At 38.3% G+C, this 26,574-nt stretch overlaps 1 protein-coding gene across 7 annotated transcripts in view; it reads left to right on the top strand.

Moving 5' to 3' along the window:
* DMD (dystrophin) overlaps positions 1–26,574 on the top strand; it is a 1,714,964-nt gene that overhangs the window by 1,674,438 nt on the left and 13,952 nt on the right. For all 7 annotated transcript variants that reach the window (XM_061178412.1, XM_061178413.1, XM_061178411.1 and 4 more), the window contains 3 exons: positions 4,219–4,462; positions 5,326–5,449; positions 24,883–24,975. In XM_061178412.1, coding sequence (XP_061034395.1) covers positions 4,219–4,462; positions 5,326–5,449; positions 24,883–24,975 — 461 coding nt within the window. The remainder of the gene's footprint in view (positions 1–4,218; positions 4,463–5,325; positions 5,450–24,882; positions 24,976–26,574) is intronic.

Genomic DNA, 26,574 nt, shown 5'->3' with positions numbered 1-26,574 from the left:
GACATCTTTGGAAATTAAGAACTATCATCATTGAAGCTACTGAACTCAATAGGGTAAATTCTAGGCTGGACCCAGTCAGAGAAGATAAGGAATTGAAAAGATGATTCTGAGGACTTTACTATACACAGCACTAAGAAAAACAGATAAATATAAATAAGCAATTAAAGAAAGATGGGGAATTGACCACAAGACTCTAAAATATACCTAGTACAAGTTTCAGAAGAGAGAATGGAGGAAACGGCAGAGAAGCAATAATTTGAAGCAATAAGAGCCTAGAATCTTCCAAAACTGAAGAATGATGTGGGTCTTTAAGGAAATGGTCTCCCGAGAGAAATTTCAAACATCTGGGAAGGCAAGAAAGGTTTATGTAGAGCAATTGGTATTCTTTACAGCTCAGCTTTGGGAAGCCCTGGCTGATTCAAATGAGCTTTTTCTGTTTTTCAGTGGAAAGCATAAAAAGCAGAAGTGCAGTGTCTTGTATGTATTAAACCATGGTTTCTGAACAAGGGCACTTATAAATAACTCAGTAAAGGAGAGCTCTGTGGAAAACTAGACCCAGAGAAAGACGTCTCTGGAAAAGGTGGTCTCGTCAGTAACTTTGTGAAAAGTAAGTGGGAGGATAGTAATCGTTTGTTGTACTGTCCTGAAGTCCATGTCTAAAAACAATGTTTTCAGAAAGAACATCGTGGATGACCCACTCTGGTAGAAAGAAAAGTCTTCAATAGGATTCTACATAAAAAGGTGTTATCAACTGGGACATTTCAGTGAAGGTGGATTTCTTTTAGCGAACACTTCAAGGGAAAAAAATAGAAGATAATTCCTATCAAATGAAACCTTGTGAACATTGGATGCTGCTTCAGGTTCACGGAAATATTTCGATGATTGTCAATTAAGCAGCCAGAAATTGGATTTAATTAATGTGAACAACTACTTATGGTGGTTCACACCCAGAGGACCTATGTGTAGAATCTGGCTGAGGGTAAACTTATTTTGATGAATTTCTTCTTATTACTGCTTTGTCAAAGCAGATGGCTATGAAACAAACTGCACATATAACTCTCCTTGAAGATTGATAGCAGATAGGATTTCAATCAATACAGATAGGATACTATATTCCTGTAAATGAAAAAGATCATAGATTGATTTTCCTGTACGACTTTAAACAAATTCCTAGAAACTTGTAACGTTAGGTACAGGGTAGAGCTTTAAACAAAAACAAACCAAAAAAAAAAAATAGATTGGATTGAAATAAAATCATCTTCGGTGCAGAGATCCAGCATTTTGAAACTAGGCATTTCGGAAGTCGTGCCATCCCCTGAGGGACGGTGGGAAAACTCTTCTTGCCTGCTCACCACTTGCCTCTCACGTCTTTTCTCATAGATAGACATCTCCCACATTTGTGGATAGGACATTCTCTAACCCGATGAAATACCATCTGTGAACGGCAGAAATCTGTCATCTTATTTTGGTATTCATTGTAACTGGAAGAAAGATATCAAGAGTTCGGCTCATTTCCTGGGTATCAAATAACAGGTGTCCTCCATTGGAATTGTATTCTCAGCAATTCTAAAGCAAGAAGGAAATCTATACCCCTATGCGTATTTATTAAAAAACATAAAAATAAGAAAAATGATTTAAGCATTCAACCTAAAAGCTAGAGGGAAAACACAGGAAGTTACAGAACATTGTTTTTGTTTTTGTCTTTTTTAATTTAATAATTTAATTTTGGCTGTTGGGTCTTCGTTGCTGCGCATGGGCTTTCTCTAGTTGCGGCGAGCAGGGGCTACTCTTCGTTGCAGTGTGCAGGCTTCTCATTGCGGTGGCTTCTCGTTGCAGAGCACAGGCTCTAGGGACGCAGGCTTCAGTAGTCGTGGCATGTGGCACGTGGGATCAGTAGTTGTGGCGCACGGGCTCTAGAGCACAGGCTCAGTAGTTGTGGCACACGGGCTTAGTTGCTCCGCGGCATGGGGGAATCTTCCTGGACCAAGACTCGAACCCGTGTCCCCTGCATTGGCGGGCAGACTCCTAACCACTGCACCACCAGGGAAGTCCCAGAACATTGTTAATGGACATAAAAGGAGACTAGAATAACTGAAGAGCTTCACCATATTCCTGGATGTGAAGACTCAATAACACGAAGTCAGCTCGTCCCATTTTAATCTATACAGTCAATGTAATTCAAACCCGGAATTTCAACAAGGATTTTCCTGAAATATGAAATCTTGACACTAAAATCATAGGGATGATCAGAGAGGTCTGAAGAGCCAAGAAAATTTTTAAGACAAAACAAAGTGGGAGTGAGATGGCCTACCAGACAACAATGTATTTAAAGCCATAGTGCGGAATCGCACAGGGACATACAGATAAACCAACAGCAGAGAATAGAGGGCTCAGAAGCACACTTGTGTATTTATGGATGCTTGATGTATTATATAAATGCCATAGAAATCAGTGGACAAAAGGTGGACTATACAATGAATGGGGCTGGCTTAATAAGTTATCTATGTGGGGATAGTAAAATTAGATTTTATGTTCACACCAAACATGAAAGATTCTGGGTAAAGTCCTAACTGTGAAAAACAAAATTTTAAACTTTAAAATGTAGGTGTAAGGAAGATTTTCTTAAAACATAAAAAGCCGAAAACATGGAGGAGTGTTTTGAAATTAAAAATTGTTGTACAATAAGATGCCAAGAATAAAGTTAAAGATCAGCTATGCTATGTGTAGGAGATAATATCTGCTGTGCATATAACTGGCAAAGGATAAGCATCTTGAACATATCCAGAATGTGAATAAGAAAAAGACAACCCAGTAGGGAAATGGGTAAGGAAACATGAAAAGCCAACTAACATAAAAGAAGTTCAGCCTCGGGGAATTCCCTGGTGGTCCAGTGGTTAGGGCTCTGTGCTTTCACTGCCAAGGGCACGGGTTCGATCCCTGGTCAGGGAACTAAGATCCCACAAGCCACGCGGTACAGCCAAAACAGACTAAGTTCAGCCTCACCAGTAGTCAGAGATGTGCTCATTAAAATATACCCATCAACCGAAACTTAAATGTTTGGTAACAACAAGTATTTGATGAAGATGTGACCAAATGGAAAATCTCACTCACTACTGGTGGGAGAGTAAATTGGTATAAAAACTCTTAGGACAGCAGTTTGGTGATCTGTAGCAATGTTGAAGATGTTGCTAGAACCCAACAATTTTACATCTACATATATTCTGTAAAGAGTCTCTTAAACAGGTATCCAAGGAGACAGGTAGACAGAAGTTCATTGCGTCACTGTTTGTAATAGTGACAAGCTGGAAACAACCTAAATGTTCATTGAGAGGAGAATGCTGTTGGCATATTCAAGCAGCAGAATAAACCTTACAGCTGTTAAAATCATGAACTATTATGTATCAACATGGATAAATCTCCAAAACGGTGTTGAAGGCAAAAAGCAACTCTTAGAATGGTATGTACATGCTTAAACAAAGTTCTTAAACATAAAGTTTAAGAACATGCAAAATAATGCTATTAGATTGAGTCACGTGAAATGGCCATTTATGTAGGGTAAAAAAAGCCGAATATCAGCAAGCTAGTATTTGTGGATGCATTCGTGGTAATGATGGACGTGGAACTCAGGATGGCATTATCTCCTTGGGGGCACTGGTGAGCGGGGAACTGATATCATAGTAAGGAGAATCTGTGGGGAAGCTTCAGCTGTAACCGTCATATTTTATTTCCTCAAAGAAATTTGAAGAAAATATGGCAAATGTTAAATTTATTAAAGCGCTGTGGTGGGTACAATGGGTACACTCTTACTATGTTCTTACACATTGCTGTTGAAAATATTTGATGATTTTTTTAAGCAAACCAAAGTGTTGATAGAGGTGTAAGAATTATAATCTCATGACAGTATAAGGAAATATTTACAAAATGATTAACTCCTTTGCTGCTTAATTATGTAAACATAGCACTCATAAGGCTTTGAGTATAGAAGATTGAAAAGCATCTCCCCTCACATATTCCGGGCAGACGCTTCAAATTTTATTTTGTTTTTTTAGCATCGCTAAAATCGTCGTCATAAAAACCATTCATTAAGTGCCTCCCTTTTGCTTGCTATTGTGTTTGGTGGTGGTCGGATGTATCTCTCTGCCATTTTATAAGAAATCTGGTGATGATATTCAATTTTCTTGTTTTTTTTTTCTTTTCCACTTCTTTGATGCCGAACAGGAATCTGCAAGCAGAATATGATCGTCTCAAGCAGCAGCATGAACATAAAGGCCTATCCCCACTGCCGTCCCCTCCTGAAATGATGCCCACCTCTCCCCAGAGTCCCCGGGATGCTGAGCTCATTGCTGAGGCCAAGCTACTGCGTCAACACAAAGGCCGCCTGGAAGCCAGGATGCAAATCCTGGAAGACCACAATAAACAGCTGGAGTCCCAGTTACATAGGCTAAGGCAGCTGCTGGAGCAAGTGAGACCCACCTCTCTCTAACATGGGATATTTACAAAAAATCATTTTCCCCTCTTTAAACTAAGAACTAGAACTCCCAGTCCTTTTCAGAACTGTAACAAGCATCGATTTGTTAATTACTTAGTATGCCTAGCAAAATGCTAGGTATCAAGGGATATAAGAAGAGGAGGGAAAACTAGCATGTCATTTTATAGTTGTTCCAGATTGTTTCCTACAAAAATGTCTTCTATTTGACTGATTTAAAATTCATCTTGGGAAAAAAAATACCGAAAGGTTTCCACTAGTTATCTCAAAGTGAAAATTTTACCTCTTGAAAGGGAACTCTTTTTTTTTCAATTAGTCTTATTTTCTGGTATGCCTTTGGGTTTTTTCTTTTGATAATCCCTAAAACATAATTGTTTTGAGTCTCCATTGAAAATGTAGCAGGATATTGCATTGTGGGAGGCCCTGCCTGCACACAGTCTTGGCTTTCTGGCGATTTTAAATTTTGAGATATGTTCTCTCCATCTTGTTCCTTAATACTTCACAAAAATAAGAATTCTCCACTACATTTTTGTGGTCTCATATGATTTCACCATTCTCACATGACCTTCTAAATCTTTCAGTTATTTAGGCTAATGATTTTCTAGATCTTATTCCACAGTAGCTATAATGTTTTTCAAACTTAGAAGGGGGTACAATTCAGGTACACAGACAGTATCCATGGATCTTATCAACAGTGCAATTTCCCAAATTTAACCATCTTTGGGAGGTTTCTAAGTAGGAAAAGTCGTAATTTCTGAGTCTTGAGCGTCTGTAATAGGTATATATTTGTTTGAGTGTTTATTATGAAAAATAATTCTCTTTTCTTTTGGATGCCTCAGCCCCAGGCAGAGGCCAAGGTGAATGGTACAACGGTGTCCTCTCCGTCTACGTCTCTCCAGAGGTCAGACAGCAGCCAGCCTATGCTGCCCCGGATGGTTGGCAGTCAAACTTCAGAATCCATGGGTAAGTGTCTCTCTTAGCTACTCCTGGATTTTGTTCTCTTGTAAGGTCTGGAAATGGTGAACTGTTTGCTCAGAGGTTTAAATCATCCGCTAAATTGTCTAATATCGGTTCTGGACAAGGGATTGTCATAAATGCCTTTGGGGTATGAAGATGAAAGACATAGTCCTAGCCCACAAAGGACTGGCTATTCAGTTGGTCAGAACAAGGCAACGTGGTATTAAAGTTTCATTTCAGAGCTCAGAGAAGGCTTTTCGACGAATTTGATATTTGTGAAGGGTTTTTGATATTTGTGAAGGGTTTTGAAGGATGGAGTAGGAACTGAGCATATGTTGAAGAAGGTATAGCATAACTGAAGATGTAGAGATGAGGGCCTTGGGCAGGAAGGAGCCAATGGTCCAGTTAGATAGATAGATAGGGTCCAAGCAGGAGGTGGGGTGGGGGAGGAAGTAAGGCTGCAGAGGAAGGTTGGAGTCACATTATAGTGACATGAATATTGGGCAGAGGTGTGTGGTCAGTGTCAGGGAGCCACTGAAAATCACTCAGCAGGTGAGAAATAGCTAAAAAGATGTACTCCGGCAGTTGTTTTATCTGCCCCAAAGTAAAACTTTTATAGGTTGAAAGACTAGACTAGTTAGGAGGCAATCACAAAGGCCAAGCAAGTTATGGGACTTATTTGAAAATAGAGTACCCAAGGCCAGGGGACTGACTGGAAAATGTAAGGAAAGGAAGAGGATTTGGTTGGAAGAAGATAGATAGTGATCCTTTTGAATATGGAAATATACTGTGTTTGTTTGTTTCAGGAGGTGGTAAAAGGACAGTCTGGAGAGATTTGAGAGTGAACTCCACAGAATTGATAGCTGAAAGGGGTGAGATGAGAAATATATAACAAAGGTGCTTGGATACAGCGCCTCGGGGAAGACCTCCATTTGGGTGATGGGGTAGTGAAGGAGTGGGGAGTAGTGTTGGAAAGGTTACTGAATAGGGATTACTGAATAATATCCTCCATTCAAAAGGAACAGCAAGACCAAAAAACAAAGCAGGCAACTCCGTAAAGTACAAATATGAAGTTTACTATGGGTAGCTTACGTACAGGGTAGGATCAGGTGGACGGTGACACATCCGTGCTGAAACAAACATTTGCAGCTGCACTCCCTGCCGCCGAAAGGGGTACAGGGGGACTTAAAGGGGCCAAAGCATGTATGCACGGATGGAAACGGGGGCTTTTTCCTCCCCTCTGGGAGGGGGGGGGGGTGGTGGTGGTGGTCTCATGATCATTAACCAACCATCTGTGTCAGCAAAAGGCATTCTTGCAGTTTTCGTATCAGATGAAGGCAAGGGTAAAAGCTGCTAGGGAACTTGTCTGGCTTGGGCACATTCCTAGTGAGTAGGCTGAAGCTCAGTCACACAGAAAGGGGAGGGGGTAGGCCTGTGTGCCCAAGATGGAGCTGACAAAATGGAGTCAGTGTGGTTCAGCCACACGAGCAGGCATAGGTTTAAGGAAGAAGATGAGTGCAACAGGTCAAAATGCTGAAAAGGGCTCAATCGAAATGAAAATAAATTACAGCTCAGTGGATCACTGTAAGGGCATTAGCTGAAAATGCTTCCTCAGAAGCGGCTAAGAGAAGGGAAGTTGGAGATGTCTGTCTTTTCAGTGAAATAAAACGGTAAGGTAATCTTGAAAATGAGTGTGGCTTGAGGAAAGTAAAGACCCTTCTGGAACATTATCAAGTAACACTGAGGGCAGAGATAAAAAAGTTTGTAGACGAAATGGTCAGCCGGGTCTGGTGGTGTTCTTCAGTAGTCTTCTTCTCGGCCTAGGACGGGGTTCCAAGAAAACTGGAGTTCATGAGGCAAATAAAAGGTCGAAACAAGTAAAGCATTTTGCAGGGGTAATGAATCCATTGTTAAAAGGACCATGACAGGTGGTTGCCAGCCATCTGCTTACTGGTTTTTCTGGTTGTGCTAGGCTAGACTGACAATAGGGGGTTTTATGAAGGCCACAAATACTTACTCTATCCCCTTCCTCTCTCCAACATCTTTATTGGAGTAGAATTGCTTTACAATGGTGTTAGTTTCTGCTTTATAACAAAGTGAATCAGCTATACATATATCCCCATATCTCCTCCCTATCCCACCCCTCGAGGTGAACACAAAGCACCAAGCTGATCTCCCTGTGCTATGCAGCTGCTTCCCACTAGCTATCTATCTATTTTACATTTGGTAGTGTATATATGTCCATGCCACTCTCTCACTTTGTCACAGCTTACCCTTCCCTGTATCCTCAAGTCCACGCTCTAGGTCTGTGTCTTTATTCCTGTCTTACCACTAGGTTCTTCATAAACTTTTTTTTTTAAGATTCCATATATATATATGTGTTTGTTTGTTAGTAAACAGTATTTTTCTCTTTCTGACTTCACTCTGTAGTACAGACTCCAGGTCCATCCACCTCACTACAAATAACTCAATTTCGTTTCTTTTTATGGCTGAGTAATATTCCATTGTATATATGTGCCACATCTTCTTTATCCATTCATCTGTCGATGGACACTTAGGTTGCTTCCATGTCCTGGCTATTGTAAATAGAGCTGCAATGAACATTGTGGTACGTGACTCTTTGAATTATGGTTTTCTCAGGGTATATGCCCAGGAGTGGGATTGCTGGGTCCTATGGTAGTTCTATTTTTAGTTTTTTAAGGAACCTCCATACTGTTCTCCATAGTGGCTGTATCAATTTACATTCCCACCAACAGTGCAAGAGGGTTCCCTTTTCTCCACACCCTCTCCAGCATTTATTGTTTCTAGATTTTTTTGATGATGGCCATTCTGACCGGTGTGAGATGATACCTCATTGTAGTTTTGATTTGCATTTCTCTGATGTTGAGCATTCTTTCATGTGTTTTCCTGGGTCCTAAACTGGGTTTACTTGACCCTCTTACCTCACAGAAAGGAAGAGACCTGTACTTGACCCTCTTACCTCACAGAAAGGAAAAGACCTGTGACTCCTTGATTCACACTTAAAGCTCTGTCGCCTGGTACCATGTGGTGTGTTGAAGAATTCATTTTATACTTAGGATCTTCCGTGAGAGTAGAATATAGAGAGGTGAAGTGCCTAATCCAAATTGATGGGACAAAAAGGAAAGGTATGAGTGCATTCTATGGTGGAGGATTGGGGACCATGGTCAGGAAAATTCACAAGTTGGACATCATGGAAAGTAAAACAAACACTTTCCAGTGACGCCTATGTCTAAGAGGTAGCCTCCCAGTGAGCCGCTGCTGATTATACATGCAGATCATGGAGGGGGGGGCCAGGGTTGCTGGGAAAGGAGAAAGATTCCTCAAGATGTTGACGAAGGTGGATGAGGGCACTGAGATTAGAGAAATCAAAGCTTGTAGAAAAGCCAGGTTTCATTTCTTTTCTGAAGGAAGAGGAAATGTTTGGAGTTGTTTTCCCGGCTTTACCACACCTCAGTGATTTAGGGCATCAGATTGTCTTTCTCCACATGAGATCTGAGTCGAGCTAATGGCCTGTTGGGACTGTAAGTAAGTGATAGTGCAGCATATGACAAAATATTATATGCCTTTGAATTCCAAAAATAACTGAGTTCTAGTACCTCTGTTGTTAATGCCTACTGCAGGATTTTGCCTTTTTTTGAAGTAAGCAAAGCCTGTGAAACGAAGTCACATATTTTAGTGGTGAGATTCAGAGCCCCGGGTGCTTAGAAGCATTAATTATTTAGGCCTGTCAACACTGGCAAAGAGGCGGCGTGCCTATGAAAGCACCCAAATTAAAGTCCACATCAGGCTGTGGACCTGATGACTTGTGGAGCTGAGAGGATCGTGGCAGAACTGAATACAAGGACAGAAGTGCTTTCTCCAGTGGCCGAGTTAGGCTAAGAGATGACTTGCCAATGTAAAATGGATAGGCTCTGTTGTTAATAAGTTTGTTCTCTGGATGAAAAGACTGAATTCAAAGGTGACTTTTTTTTTTTTTTTCACTGTAAAGAAGAAAAAAAAAAGACCATCTTCTTGCAGGATGCACACAGGTGTTGAAATAAATGCAGTGTGTATCCTCATGCTTTGACACTCTGAGATATGGCTGGGGTTTGCTGAACCATTTTCTGGTAGAGAGTTGCATTCTTTTAATATATAACCCCAAGACTTTTTAAAGAGAAATATGGGTGAAGTCATACTGGGTGATCTAATGAGTTGGAGTGTTTCCTCAAACCGTGAAATACCACTGGTAAGTCTCTGGGTACCATGTGTGCATTCTATACGTCTTTTAAAATGGGACGATGTCCTAATGAAGCTCACATTCTGTTAGAAATGAACAAAGTCTATCTATCTATGTATCTTCCCAACAGCTTATCTCTGACTCTCTTAACTTCTTCTACCCAATCAATCATTCTTTTTTAAGAACATTTTATATTTAACTTGTTCGTTTAAACAATGTTTAAAGGTTCCTTAGCTTCTTATTTAGAACAATTTCAAACTTAGGGCAGAACTGCAGTTAATTCAACGTTTTGCCACATTTGCTTTACAGTAACATCTATTTATTTATCTATATGTTAACAAACATCTTTATATATCCTGCATTGATATTCATGTATATTTTATGTGCCTGTATAGTTTTAATGATTATGTTGCATACTTAGTAACACTTCAACATATATCTTCCAAGGTGAAAGATATTCTCTTACATAATCACACTCAGGAAATAAACACTGATACAGTACTATTATCTAATTTAAATTGAAATATCCCCCATTCTGCCAATAATAGTCTTTCTAGCTTTTTGGTTTTTTTCACTCAGGAGCCAATGAAAGGTCATGCTTTAGTCTAGAACACTTCCCTAGCCTCTTCAGATTTTTTCATGAGACTGACATTTCAGAAGAGGTCAGGCCAGTTGTTCTGTAAAATGGTTCTCACTTTGCATTGCCTGCTTGTTTACTCATAATTGGATTCAGGCTAAGTATTTATGCCACATGACTGCATAGGTGATGATGTGTCCCCTCAGTGCATCACTTCAAGGCTTTTCTCAAGATTGTCAGCCTAGACCTCTCTCCTGAGTGAGTATTTTCTGGATAAAACGAAAAAAACACAACAATCCAAAATTTGCGATCAACCTCCAGAATTTCTAAACTGTACAAAGGCAGTCATTTTCCACACTTTTTTCCCTTTACCTATGTGCAAGCGTAATTGATATACAAAGAAATGTACACATCTTGATAAGTTTGGACATATGTATACCCCATGATACCATCATTACAGCCAAGGTACTAAACATATTCATTACCTCTAAAACCACCCCTTTACTTACCTTCCTTCTTGAGCCAAGCGCCACCAACACCTCTCCAGTCATCAAGGCAACACCTCTCCGGTCATCAAGGTCAGTCTGTTTTGCTTTGCATAAACAAACAAACAAGAGAAAAACTCTTCAGTTCAGCTGCTTCTGCCTTTAGCCCTCATGATGTGATCGGCAGAACAGACAATATGAATACTCTCCTAATTGGTTTCTCTGTCTTTAGGCTCTCTTTCCAAGCCATCTTCCACGTGTATCCAGTTATTCCCTTAACAAACATTCAGATTGTATATTAATTAATTTTTCTTCTCCCTTTTTTATGGCTCCTGTTTGTTTGCCTCAAGTCCGTACTCCTTAGCATGGTATTCAAATTCAAAGGTATTCTCACCTTCCTCTAGAGCCCAATTTTTCACTGTCTTCAAATATGATCCCCTGCCTCCATTTGCAGACCCCAGTGCTTCTGCACACATATCATGCTGTTTCACTAATCCATGCTGTCAGCCATCTCTGACCCTGTGCACGATGTTTTCTTAACCTGAAATGTACCATCCTTTTCACTCATTTTGTCTTTTTGGGGAACTTCATCATACATTATTATATCCTGTAATTAATTTATTCTGTTTTAGACTTTGTTTCTTCTCCGTAGAACTTAACCTCCTTAAAGGCAAGGACTAAGTCTTGCTCACTTTCTTCCCCATTTGATCACCTTTTACGCAACAGACATTCAGTAAAATGCTTGTTGAATGATTGTTTTCAAAGCCAAGCACAATGTAACCTTGTGTACATATGGAACAGTGCACACACTTAGGAAATTTAGCCTGAGGTTCTGAATCAAGATGACAACATAAGAAGATCCTGAATTCCCCCCCCCCCCACCCTCACAGAAACAGGGAATCTACAACTACACCTGTAACAGTTCCCTCTCAAAGAAATTCAGGAACTAGCTGAGTGACTCCTATACATTGGACAAACAGAAAAAAAGCCCCCATCAAAACGGGTAGGAGATGTAGAAGACAAACTTATGGTTACCAGGGGAGGAAATAATTGGGATTGACACATACACACTAAAATATAGATAACTAATAAGGACCTACTGTATAGCACAGGGAACTCTGCTCAATACTCTAAAATGACCTATCTGGGAAAAGAGTGGATACATGTATATCTATAACCTAAATCAACTAGATGCCAATAAAAATTAATTTAAAAGAAACAGGTAGGAGAGCCTGAGACACAGTCTTGCTGTAAACCCCATCCCTGGCATGGTGACACGCAACCAGGAAAGAACTCTCAACAACTATTAGCTTCTCCCTGAGGAGTAAAGGTTTGGGCTCCACAAACACCTAACTAACTTTGAAGTCAGTGGAGCTTGCATCCGTGAGAGAGATCCACAAGGCTATGGAACTAAGAGACAGTACTTTACTTAAAGGGTTCACATGGACTCACCAAGGCTAACCCCACCTCCCACGCCCCCCCCCCCCACCAAGTGCACAGCGTAGAGGCAGCAGACTGGAATGCATCCAGTCTTTCCATGAAACAGTCCTCTTTGTTTATAACTTAAAAGCCTCAGCCTAAAGAGGCAGGCTTCTTATTCATTTAACACACATACAGGGGCTGACTTCAGTGCTCTCTAGAGAGAGATCGTGCAGGCCAGCCAGTGCCATCTTCCCACTCTGCTGCCTCACTCCAGGTCATTGCTATCTCCCATAAAGGAGCTTGTGCACACATTTGGTGCTCTGGTGGCCAGCAGGGTTTATGTTCACAGGTTCAATGGAATGGTAGCATACCAAAAAAACAGTTTTTAAATAGCTATCAATCAATCATCTCCCCAGAGCTCAGTGCAGAGGGTGCATACAGAAAAAGCTATTGCCAGGGCAGGGGTAAGCCTTCCAATCAATCATCTTGCATCTAAGTGCTGACTGAAATCCTCCCCATTGGAACACCGACAGGTCTGGGCACACCCTCAACTAACTACTAAGAGCCACTAAGAACAAAGAAGCCTCTGTGGACAATCTATCACAAAAGTTTAAGAGATGACCAAGAGGTAGGGCAGGGTTGAAAAACAAGGCTCACCTCCTACATGAGATCACGCCTTCAAGATGGCAGAGGTAACTGTTATAAGCCAACACAAAGCTCAAGGCAAATGAAAAAACAGAAATATATTCCAAAGAACAGAGCAAGATGAAACCTCAAAAAAGACCTTAAAGAAAGAAACTGACAGGAGTATTTTGCAAATAGAGAATTCAAAATAACAGCCCTAAAGGAAGAGAGAGAAATATAAGAAAAGTACCAAATAGCAATCACAAAGCTAAGGATACAATAACTGAACCAATAAATACAATAGAAGGGTTGAACAGCAGACTAGATGAATTGGAAGAAAGGATGAGCGAACCCAGAAACAGGGCAGTGGAATTCATCCATCATAGGATGACAAAGAAAAATGAAAGAAAACAAACTTATGGTTGCCAAAGGGGGAACAGTGAGTGGGGGGGGGAGATTATTAGTTTGGGATTAACAGATACACACTACTATATATAAAATAGATAACCAGCAAGGACTTACACTGTATAGCACAGGGAACTCTACTCAATATCTTGTAATAACCTATCATGGAAGAGATGTAAATATATATATATACACATATATATGTGTGAATCACTTTGCTATACATCTGAAACACAACATTGTAAAATCAACACTATTTCAATAAAATTTTTTAAAAGAATGATAGAGAAGATAGCTTAAGGAACTTATTGGACACCATCAAGCAGACAAATATTCCTAATATAGGGTCCTAGAAGGGAAAGAGAGAGAGAAAGCAGAAAACTTTTCTTAACCTGAGGGAGGAAACATACGTCTAGATCCAGGAAGCCTGGACAGTTCCCACACATTATAACTAAACTGTCAAAAGTTAAAGACAATGAGAGAATCTTAAAAGCAGCAAGAGGAAAACAACTTGTTACATACAAGGGAATCCCCATAAATCCATCAGCAGATTTTTCAGGAGAAACTTTGCAGGCCAGAAGGGAGTTTTATGATATATTCAAAGTATTTAAAGAAAAAAAAAAGTGCCAACCAGAAGACTCTATCCAGCAAAGTTGTCCTTCAGAATTGAAGGAGAGATGATAGATAGATAGATAGATAGATAAAAAGAGTTTTCCAGACAAGCAAAAGCTGAAGGAATGCAGCACCACTAGACCAGCCTTACAAGAAATGTAAAACAGACTTCTTCTTTAAACTGAAACAAAAGGGTGCTAGCTAATTAGTAACAGGAAAACATGAAAGTATAAGTCTCACAAGTAAAGGTAATAATTATATAATTAAATTCAAAATAATCAAATCATGTAATAGTGATGGGCTGATTGCTTTTATGTTCAGTATGAAGGTTAAAAAACAAAAGTAATAAAAATAACTATAACCAAAGTAATTTGTTAATAGACACACATAAAAATATGTAAATTGTGGCATCAAAAACATAAAACATAGGGAGGAGAGTAAAAATGTAGAGCTTTAGAATGTGTTCGAACTTAGGTATTATCAACTTAAAACATATTTATAACAATCTATTTTATCTGAGCCTCATGGTAACCACAAAGCAAAAACCTACACACAAACAATAGAGAGAAAGAAATCTAAGCATTACACTACAGACAATCATCAAATCACAAAGGAAGAGAGCGAGAAGAAGAAAGGCACAGAGGAGCTACAAAACAGCCAGCAAACAATTTTTTAACTGGCAGTAAGTACATACCTATCAAAAATTACTTTAAATTTAAGTGGACTAAATTTTCCAATCACAATATATGGAGTGGCTGAATGGGTTAAAAAACAAGACCTACAGTCTCCCAAGGCAATAGAAATAAAAACAAACAAATGGGACCTAATCAAACTTACAAGCTTTTGCACAGCAAAGGAAACCATAAACAAACTGAAAAGACAACCTACAGAATGGGAGAAAATTATTTGCAAATAATGCAACCAACAAGGGCTTAATTTCCAAAATATACAAACAGCTCATACAACTCAACAACAAAAAACCAACCCCAACTGAAAAATGGGCAGAAGATTGGGATTGACACATACACACTACTATATATAATAATAGATAACTAATAAGGACCTACTGTATAGCACAGGGAACTCTACTCAGTACTCTGTAATGGCCTATATGGGGAAAGAATCTAAAAAAAGAGTGGATATATGTATATGTGTAACTGACTCACTTTGCTGTACAGTAGAAACTAACACAACATTATAGATCAACTATACCCCAGTAAAAATTTTTTTAAAAAAGAAAAATGGACAGAAGACCTAAATAGACATTTCTCCAAAGAAATACAAACGGCCAACAGGCACATGAAAAGATGATCAACATTGCTAATTATTAGAGAAATGCAAATCAAAACTACAGTGAGATACTGCCTCACACACCAGTCAGAATGGCCATCATTAAAAATTCTGCAAATAACAAATGCTGGAGAAGACATGGAGAAAAGGGAACCTGCCTACAGTGTTGGTGGGAATGTAAAGTGGTGCAGCCACTATGGAGAACAGTATGGAGGTTCCTCAGAAAACTAAAAATAGAATTACCACATGATCCAGCAGTCCCACTCCTGGGCATATACCTGTGCAAAACTCATCTAAAAAGATACATGCACCCCTGTGTTCATAGCAGCACTATTGACAATAGCCAAGACATGGAAACAACCTAAATGTCCATCAACAGAGGAATGGATAAAGAAGATATGGTACATATATACAGTGGAATACTACTCAGCCATAAAAAAAGAATGAAATAGTGCCATTTGCAGCAACATGGGTGCAACTAGAGATTATCATACTAAGTGAAGTAAGTCAGAAAGAAAAAGGCAAATACCATATGATATCACTTAAATGTGGAATCTAAAATACAACACAAAGGAACCTATCTGAGAAACAGAAACAGACTCACAGACATAGGGAACAGACTTGTGGTTGCCAAGAGGGAGGAGGTTGGGGGAGGAATGGAGTGGGAGGTTGGGGTTAGCAGATGTAAGCTATTATACATGGAATAGATAAACAACAAGGTCCTACCGTATAGCACAGAGAACTATATTCAATATCCTATGATGAACCATAATGGAAAAGAATATTAAAAAAAGAATATATAATGTATAACTGAATCACTCTGCTGTACAGCAGAAATTAACACAACATTGTAAATCAAGTATACTTAAAAAAAAAAAAAAAGGAAAGACACAAGACAAAGAAATGCAACATATGACCCTAGGTTCCGGCAGTGGGGAGGGGAATATATATATATATATGCACATATATGGATATAGTTATAAAAGACATTATGAATTATTAAGGCAATTGGTAAAATTTAAATATAGGCTACAAATTAGATGATAATATAGTGCAATGTGGTTCCATAAGATAAGGGTTCAAGGACATAATGATGAAGTACTTAGGAATAAAGGGTCATGGGCCTGAACCTTATATTGAAATGGGTCAGCAATAGTAACAACAACAATAACAAATCTATGTATTTAGAAAGAGAAACAAAGCAAATGTGGCAACATTAACACTTGGTGAATCAAGGTAAAGGGTATATAGGAGTCTATTTTACTACTGGAATTTTTCTGTAACTTTGAAATTTAAATAAAATTTAATGAAAATCCTTTCCAACAAAAACAAACAAAACAACAACAAAAACAAGACCTAGCCATATGCGGCCTATAAAAAACTCACTTCAGACGTAAAGATGTAAAGAAACCTGGGGTAGCTATACTTATATCAAACAAAATAGACTTTGAAACAATGACTAAAATAAGACACAAAGAAAGGCATTACACAGTGATAAAGAGGTCATTCCAATAAGAGGCTATAACATTTGTTATAACATTTGTAAGTATTTATTCACCCGACATAGGGGCACCTAAATATATAAAGCAAATATTAAGAGACCTAAAGGGAAAAATAGATAGCAATACAATAATAGTAGGGGATTTAACCATACCTCACTTACATCAATGGATAGGTTATCCAGACAGAAAATCAATAAGGAAGCATGGGACCATATATTATGTCAGATGAACTTAACAGATATATACAGAACATTCCATCCAAACACAGCAGAGTACATTCTTAAGTGTACATGGAACATTCTCTAGGATGGAACATTCTCTAGAATAGATCACATATTGGGCCACAAAACAAGTCTCAGTAAATTTAAGAAGATTGAAATCATATCGAGCATCTTTTCTGACCACAGTGTTATGAAACCAAAAATCAATTTCAAGAAGAAAACTGGAAAATTCACAAATATGGAAATATTTAATAACACTCCAGTGTGTTATTGTACACACTACAAATGGATTGATGAAGAAATCAAAGGAGATATCAAAAAATACCTTGAGACAGACAAATGAAAATGGAAATACAACATAACAAAAGTTACGGGATGCAGCAAAGCAGTTCTGAGAGGGAAGTTCATACAGATAAATGCCTGCATCAAGAACAAGAAAGGTCTCAAACAAACAACCTAACTTTACACCTCAAGGAACTAGAAAAAGAAGAACAAACAAAGTCCAAAGTTAATGGAAGGAAAGAAAGATCACTGCAGACATAAATGAAATAGAGATGAAAAAAATAATGGAAAAGATCAATGAAACGAAGAGCTTGGTTTGTTTTTGTTTGTTTTTTGAAAAGATAAACGAAATAGACCTTTAGACAAACTCACCAAGAGAAAAAGAGAGAGGACTCAAATAAAATCAGAAATGTATGAAGAGACAAGTACAACTTATACCACAGAAATACAAAGGATCATAAGACTATTGAAAACAATTATATGCCAACAAATTGGATAATCTGGAAGAAATGGATAAATTCCTAGAAACATACAACCTACCAAGACTGAATCATGAAGAAACAGAAACTCTGAACAGACCAACAATGAGAAAGGAGATTGAATCTATAATCAAAAGTCCCCCCCGCCCCCCCAAAAAAGCCCAGAATCAGATGGTTTCTCTGGTGAATTCTACCAAACATTTAAAAAAAAACACCAATCCTTCTCAAACACTTACAAAAAAATTGAAGAGGAAATCACACCCCCAAAATTATTTTACAAGGCCAGCATTACTTTGATACCAAAGCCAGATGAGGACACTACAACAAAACTATAGACCAACATCTAATGAATACAGATGCAAAAATTCTCAACAAAATATTAGCAAACCAAATTCGACAGTACATTGAAAGGATCATACACCATGACCAAGTGGGATTTATCCCTGGGTTGCATGGGTGGTTCAACATGAACAAATGAATAAATATGATATACCACATTAATAGAATGAAGGAAAAATCGTATGATCATCCCAATAGATGAAGAAAAAGCATTTGGCAAAATTCAACATCCATTCATGATAAAAACTCTCAACAGAGTGGGCATAGAGGGAACATATGTCAACATAATAAAGGCCACGTATGACGAGCCCACAGCTAACATCATATTCAATGGTGAAAAGCTGAAAGCTTTTCTGCTAAGATCAGAAGACAAGGGTGCCTACTCTTGCCACTTTTGTTCAGTATAGTACTGAAAGTCCTAGCCAGCATAATTGGGTGAGAAAAAGAATAAAAGGCACACAAATCAGAAAGAAAGTAGTAAATTTATCTCTATTTGCAAATGACCTGGAAGACTCTACCAAAAAACTGTTAGAACTCAATGAATTTAGTAAAGTTGCAGGATAAAAACTCAACAAAAATCTGTTGCACTTTTACACACTAATAACAAACTACAAGAAAGAGAAATTAAGAAAATAATTCCACTCACGATTGCATCAAAAAGAATAAAATACCTAGGAATAAATTTAAGGAGACCTGTACGCTAAAAACTATAAATAACACAGTGATGAAAGAAATTGAAGATGCAAACAAATGGAAAGATATTTCATGCTCATGGACTGGAAGAATTAATATTGTTAAAATGTCCATACTACCCCAAGCAATCTACAGATTCAATGCAATCCCAATCAAAATTCCAATGGCATTTTTCACAGAAATAGAACAAAAAATCCTAAAATTTGTATGGAACCACAAAAAAAAAGACCCCGAAGAGCCAAAGCAATCTTGAGAAAGAAGAGCAAAGCAGGAGGCCTCATGCTCCCTGATTTCAAACTGTATTACAAAGCCATAGTAGTCAAAACGGTATGGCATTGGCATAAAAACAGACACATAGATCAACAGAACAGAATAGAGGGCCCATAAATAAACCCTCACACCTGTGGTCAATTAATTTACAACAAATGAGCTAAAAGCATACAATAGGAAAAGAATAGTCTCTTCAGTAAATGGTGTTGGGAAAACTGCACAGCCACATACAAAAGAATGAAACTGGACCACTATCTTACACCATACATGAAAATCAATTCAAAATGGATTAAAGACTTGAATGTAAGACCTGAAACCATGAAACTCCTAGAAGAAAACATAGGGGGTAAGCTCCTTGATATCAGTCTTGGTGATGACTTTTTGAGTTCACACCAAAAGCAAAGGCAACAAAAGCAAACATAATCTGACTACATCAAATAAAAAGCTTCTGTACAGCGAACAAAACCATCAAGAAATGAAAAGACAGCCTACAGAATGGGAGAAAATATTTGCAAATCATGTATCTTATAAGGAGATAATATTCAGAATGTATAAAGAACTCATACAACTCAAGAGAAAAAACAATCTGATTAAAAAATGAGAAGATCAATTAGACATTTTACCAAAGATATACCAATGGCCAACAGGTACATGAAAAGGTGCTGAACATCACTAATCATCAGGGAAATGCAAATCAAAACCACAATGAGATATCACCTCACATCTGTTTGCATGGCTATTATCAAAGAGATAAGACATAACAAGTGTTGGTGAGAATGTGAAGAAAAGGGAACCCTTGTGCACAGTTTTAGTGCAAATGAAAAATGGTGCAGAGAACAGACTGGTGGTTGCCAGAGGTAGGGGATGGGCAAAATGGGCAAAGGTGGTCAAAAAGTACAAAATGCCAGTTATAAGTAAGTCCTGCATGGGATATAATGTACAGCATGGAGACTACAGTTAACAATACTGTACTGTATGTTTAAAAGTTGCATGGCAGCATGGATGGACCTAAAGATTATCGTACTAAGTGGAGTAAGTCAGACAGAGAAAGACAAATATCATATGATATCCCTGATATGTGGAATCTAAAAATATGATACAAATGAACTTATTTACAAAACAGAAGTAGAATCACAGACATAGAAAACAAATTTATGGTTACCAAAGGAGAAGGGGGCAGGGTAAATTAAGAGTATGGGATTAACAGATACACACTACTATATATAAAATAGATAAACAACAAGGCCTTGTGTTTATTCTTGTGATGAGAACTTTTAAGATTTGTAACTATGGTGATGAATGTTAACTTATTGTGGTAATCAATTCGCAGTATATACATATTTCAAATAATTATGTTGTACACCTAAAGTTAATACGTTACATGTCAATTATATCTCAATAAAAATTTTACAAATGAATAATAGCTAATTTCAATATCTTTCATCACTATTCAACACTAACCAACTAGTAATCAACACCATCATTGTACACCGTTAATATATTAAAGAACTTAAGTACAGCATTTTTATGTAAAATTGAAACCATCTACCCCAAATCATAATTTCAAAAAGTCACTGAAGGTAAATATCAGGTACTGGATGGATCTTTTTTTTCTTAAGAAAAACTAGAGAAAGGCAGGAATGACAAAGTAGTCACACATCAAGTTGGAAATTGGTTAAAAACAAAATATATGATTTAGATAAGTAATCCAAAGAAAAATAGTGGTGGGCATATTTGCTCATACACAGCCCCCTTTTTAAGACAAAATAATGTTCTAATACACAGCTTCCTTTTGTATAAAGAGAATATAGTTTGCTTGGGTGTAAACACAATCATAGGTGTAAGGATTCTTGTGTCTCAGCTTACATCAATTCTGGCTAAAGTCACTTTTTAAGCAAGTAAAACCATTATCATCATTTGAATTGAGGAAAGGGAAGTGAGTTAGATATCATCCTGTCTAGAAAGCCTAAAACCATGGTGAATTTCAGAAGACTTAAAGAATATCTTGCCTGTAGCAAACCATTTCACTTCTTTTATCTCAGATTGAGTCATCTCCTTTTTCCTTCACTTCAGCAGTGTCTATCATATTATGCTATATCAGAGTGCTATTTTAACTTTGACTATGTCTTCCCTTATTTTGAAACAGTCATTTTTTTTTTAATGTTTCAGTCATTTCTTTGGACCAACTTCAGACAAACCATGAAAACTAGGGCCAATAATCCAAAAAGGATTTTTATGCATATCTGTGGGAATCACCTCAGAATATAATCAAATTGAAGTGTTAATGCTAAAGAATTGCCATTACTTAAGTTAGAAATCCCTGAACCATTAGCAGTGCTATTTGAGCAGGCAGTGGATCAGTGAAGTAGGGATGAGGGCTGGCCAAGTTCCTAATGTACACAGTTGGGACTCAATAAATATTTTCTTGAGGCTTTTTTTTTTTGTGGGAGGAGGCCTGTGGTCACCAGTATTGTTGTTAGAGTCAGGAACATTTTTGGGCCGCCTATAATATTATAGCTACATATCAGCATATGATTAGATAACCCATAAATATTGGTATCTTGCTAGTTCGATGCCTTAAAACAGAGTATATCAATCAGCTATTGCTGTGTAACAAAATAATCGGAAAATTCTCAAGTTACATATTTTTCATTCATGCCATCTTGTTGGTTGATTGGAGTTGTGCTGGAGCTCAACTAGGCTGGACTCCAAGTTGTGGGTTGGGGTCAAGTCTGTTCCACATGTCTCTCATCCCCCTTGGGTCAGAAGACCACTGTACCATGTACTTCTTACAGCACATAAGCACAAGAAAGCAAGCCCAACCACTTAAGGACATTACAAGCCTCTGCTTATGTCATATCTAACATTCCATTGGCCAAAGCAGGTTATGTGACCATGTCCAAATTCCTGGGCCAGAGAAGCACGTTCCCCCCAACACTCGGTCACTTTACTTTGTATGTACTGGCCTTCTTCTTGCTCTTCTGTGAGCAAGCCAATCACACTCTCCTCTCAGAGTCTGCATTTCCTATTCCCTCTGTCTCATGCACTCTTCCTTCAAATATCTACATGGCTCCCACCCTTAAGTCCCTAACATTTTGGCTCACCTGCCCCTTATTAATGAGGGCTTCTTAGACTCCCCTTTCTGAAGAGTCTTCCTCACTGCCCCTCCCTCACCCTCTTTTCTGAGGCCTGAGTGCCTCCATAAGAATGTGAATTCCATGGAGACAGGGCTTTTCGGTTGTGTATTGCTATAATCCCAGTACTCAGAACATTGCCTGGCACATAGTTGGCTTTTGATAAGTACTTGAATATATAAATAAATCTGTTTTGAAATTTTTATGGCTTTTTTTTTTTAACATTTAAAATCTGGCTCAGTATTGAATAGTCCAGTGGCATTACTTTAATTTCAGGTGTCATTTAGCGGTTTTCACTTTTCCAGTATAATCTGACACAGAAAATATTAGGCCTTAAGCATTTTTCAGTGGTTGATTCACTTCTTACTCACGCATATATGTGATAATTCTGATTTCCACTTTTAAAGGAGATTAGTTAAACCCAAAGGAGTTTTAACTGTGAAAATCTTGAGAAAAGAAGAAAAGATTATACTTTACTTGTTTATTTTCTATGTACGATGTAATAGGCCCTCAAAAACTGTTTGAAGGATACATGAAACTGCCATGAAAGTTTCCATTAAAACAAAGAAGCCAAGTTTACATTTGTACTTGGACACTTACATTTGAGACTCACAGCTGATAGTTATGACTGGTTGACATAATTAGGTTTATACCTTTTTTTGATCCTTGAAGTAATTCAGGGAGAAGAATGTCAGTCACTTCATTGAACTGTACCTAAACCTTAAGACAGTACAGTTGAGTTCCTAGAGCTCCAGTATGAGCTAATTAAACTGTCAGAAATATTAACATCATTGCTCATGAGTGTCTCTGTTGGTTCCAATTTATTCTATAAGGCATACTATCACTAAAGTGGACTTGACACCATTAAAAATGCCTCGTGTTCCCCAATTCGGCAAAATTTTGCATTGGTAATGGAACAGAGATGTAATCAACCCTGCAGCTGTCAGTATCCAGTTCCTTCTGGCAATATTTCATTCATCCCATCCTTTCCAGATGATGGTAGTTTAAAACCACAGGCAAGGGGCTTCCCTGGTGGCACAGTGGTTAAGAATTCGCCTGCCAATTCACGGGACACGGGTTCGAGCCCTGGTCCGGGAAGTTACCGCATGCCGGGGAGCAACTAAGCCCGTGTGCCACAACTACTGAGCCTGCGCTCTAGAGCCCGCATGCCACAACTACTGAAGCCCATGCACCTAGAGCCTGTGCTCGCAACAAGAGAAGCCACCGCGATGAGAAGCCCACGCACCACAGCGAAGAGTAGCCCCTGCTCGCTGCAACTAGAGAAAGCCCGCACGCAGCAACGAAGACCCAGCGCAGCCAAAAATAAATAAATTAAGTAAAATAAATAAAATAATTTTTTAAAAAACCCACAGGCAAAAAGAAACTAAAGATGCTGAATTTCATTTTTTCATTTCTAAAGGCATAAATATCAGCAAGTAGTATGTGCATGTGGATGGACAGATAGATAACCTAACTTCCTTTTCACCTTATAACCTGAATAGCAATCATTTCCTGTCCTTAGTACTTCAAAGAGAGTTCCTATGGTATGTTACCAGGAGACTCACAGAATCAGAGGGGTTTTGTCTACCCCAGGTCCTTAGCCCTCCTTTCTAATAATGGTATACAGCCTCACATCCACCTAAGATATGATTTTGTCTAAATGGTGAGCATTGCCAAGGATTCTTTTCGCTTGTGCTTTAAGAAAGAAGGATGAACACTTGGTAATAAATGCAGGATTATAATCAGAGATGAAAATCCAAGTGGCATAGACCAAAGGAAATGACAATCAAGTCATTACATCGCTGGCTCCCCAGTCATTTTCAAGTCACATGTGAACCAGAGGTTGTCCTTAAGCGTGTATATTTTTGTTGATCTGCTGAAGCAAGGTCTTGTTTTAAATGGAAGTGGCAATGTACTCAACAAACAGAGCTTGAAAAGAAGTTATTTTCACTGTTGGAAGATTGAATGTTATGAAAAATTAGTTTCAAAGGACCTTCAAAGTTCAAAACAATTTTGTTTGCACTTAAGAAATTTCTCCCTTACTGCAAATGCTGTTTGAGGTGTATTTCTTTGACACATGAATAAACAGTCGAGACACAGATCAACAAAATCTACAAGGAGACTCCCATCCCAAGAAGACCATCCATCCCTAAACTCCCTTCCTTCCAAATCATCTTTCTCTCCTCACATAAACAAATGCTCAAAAAATTTTTTAAAAAGTTTCCCTTTGTAAGCATCTAAAAACATAATTATGATGAAGTAACCCCATGGAACAAATAGGAAAGGAACATAACTTCCCAGTATGTCCATATACACAGTCCTTAGAATATCAATATTTCATTTCCTATATAGGGCACATACAACTTTTATTTCTCCCTATTACATTGGACTTTAAAGGTACTTGAGTCTTCTCTGTATTTTTTGTTAAATGTCAAAGTAAAGAATGGAAAAAATACCTCAGTGTCTCCACTCCTTACCTTCCTAAAGTGAATGCAAAATGTCACATGCTTCTTTTGTGTTGAAGAGACACGCTGCAAATGTGCGATAATCATCTTTTATTACAAAGAAAAACATTTCACGTTTCTTAATGGGGCATAAGAAACTTATGGCAACTTTAACTTCTAAGCAGATACACAGTTTTCTTTTCCAAAGATAATGACGTAGATAACTCCCTACATGAAATTCTTTTTCCCGTGAAGGAACTGTTCCCTAATTATTAAGCTTGAGGGGTCATTTTTATTTACGTTATTTATGAAGGAGTGAAAATGAATTAATGGATTTTTAAATGGCGTCATGAACCTTTTCTCTGGTATCTGTATTTTCTCCTTAAGTGTAATTTGCCATTGCTTGTGTTTGCTTTCATTAAGGTGAGGAAGATCTTCTCAGTCCTCCCCAGGACACAAGCACAGGGTTAGAAGAAGTGATGGAGCAACTCAACAACTCCTTCCCTAGTTCGAGAGGTAAGCGCCACTACCCAGAAGTCACTCAAACTTCCTGGAAGTAGGCCACTCGTTTCCATACCCAACTAGCATGTGTAGATAAACAGGTGCCGACAGAATGCCAGTCTGGGATCATTGTGAGAAGATTTTGTTTTCGAATGTGAATTTCTGGTTTGGAGTATTTTGAATTCAAATACCTGTGTAGTCAAGATGTTTCTAGAAATAAGAATACTAACTTATGTTTATAAAGTATCGATATCTTCCTTGCTTGGCACATTAGTCTGAAGAGTTAATTATGAGATAGCTTTTACTTAAGAGCAGTTATTAAGTGACTTTTACAGACGAGGAAATTAATGCCCTGATGGTGCCTTTGCCAGGGACGTACAGCTACTATGTGATACAGCAAGGTCTGCGATATGCCTAGCGTACAGTGGTGGTGGGAACTCGGGCTTGCAATCTCATGCCTTTTATGTATATTTGAAAACTGTATATTACCCCATCATTTAAACATAAGTACAATTAAATCTCTATGTACTAGTTCGTTATTTTTTTCACTTCCTTAGATAGAATACAATTTTCACAAAGAAAGACACTAATATTATTTAATTTGAATGTTAATATATCTTAATATTATTGAACATTAACATTATTTTTCCCATCACTTTGACTTTGAATATTTTGCCCCTCATACCAAAAATACAGCATTTTACTGCACTGAATTTTCCTACCAGCCAGTATGAGCTTCAGATGCCTTACTTCATCCAAGGAGCTATTTTGCTGCTATTGTTAGTGTTTTGGAGTATTTCTAGTGGTTCATTGCCCTAACATAAAACAGGTCACTGAGCCACCCCCTTCAATGAATAAAAAGAATGGCAGACAGCATGGACGCTCGAGTCAATAACATTGTATTGCAAGTGTGAAAGTTGCTAAGAAAGAAAATCTTCAGAGTTCTCATCACAAGAGAAAAAATACTGTAACTTTGTATGGGGACAGATGGTAAATAGACCTATTGGGTGATCATTTCACAGTGCATACAAATGTCAAATCACTAGGTTGTACACCTGACACTAATATAATGGTGTATGTCAGTTATACTTCAATTAAAAAAAAAAAGAAAAAGACTGGCAGCAGTCACCTGTGAGCAAGTAGAGGGATGATCTAGAGAACCAAGGGCGGGGGCGGGGGCACAAGGCTTTGTGGCCGGTGATCGGCACCCCTAATGGGCAGCCAGGGAGGGGAGGGCGGCAGAGACTCTGGCTATTTGTTCCTCTCCATAAGGGCAACGAGGAGGGTGCTTTGAGTCCTGTGTTTTTCCTATCTTTTTGTTCAGTGTCAGTTAACAATGGCCATTTCCCAGCTATTTCATGTGCGAGTGAACATTGTGTGGTGCACATTAAAGGCAATAATGTTCTGATAGAGCGTTGCTAAGGAACCGTCAGGGGAAGCTAATTTTAAATGTCTGCACCAGCCATCTTTTCACCGCTGAGCGCCTCTGATGTGTTGATTTTAACAGATAAAAGTCTTCTGTCTTCCACCCACCTCCTTATCCCACACCTGCCAGCCTCTTCTCCATCCTGTCTTCACCGTCTCCTCTCCCAAAATGCCATGATTCATAATGAG

Source organism: Eubalaena glacialis, chromosome X (genome assembly GCF_028564815.1).
Source record: "Eubalaena glacialis isolate mEubGla1 chromosome X, mEubGla1.1.hap2.+ XY, whole genome shotgun sequence".
NCBI classification, from domain to species: Eukaryota; Metazoa; Chordata; class Mammalia; order Artiodactyla; family Balaenidae; genus Eubalaena; species Eubalaena glacialis.
The sequence above is the reverse complement of the archived record's forward strand: the minus strand, read 5'-3'. Positions and strand labels throughout refer to the sequence as shown.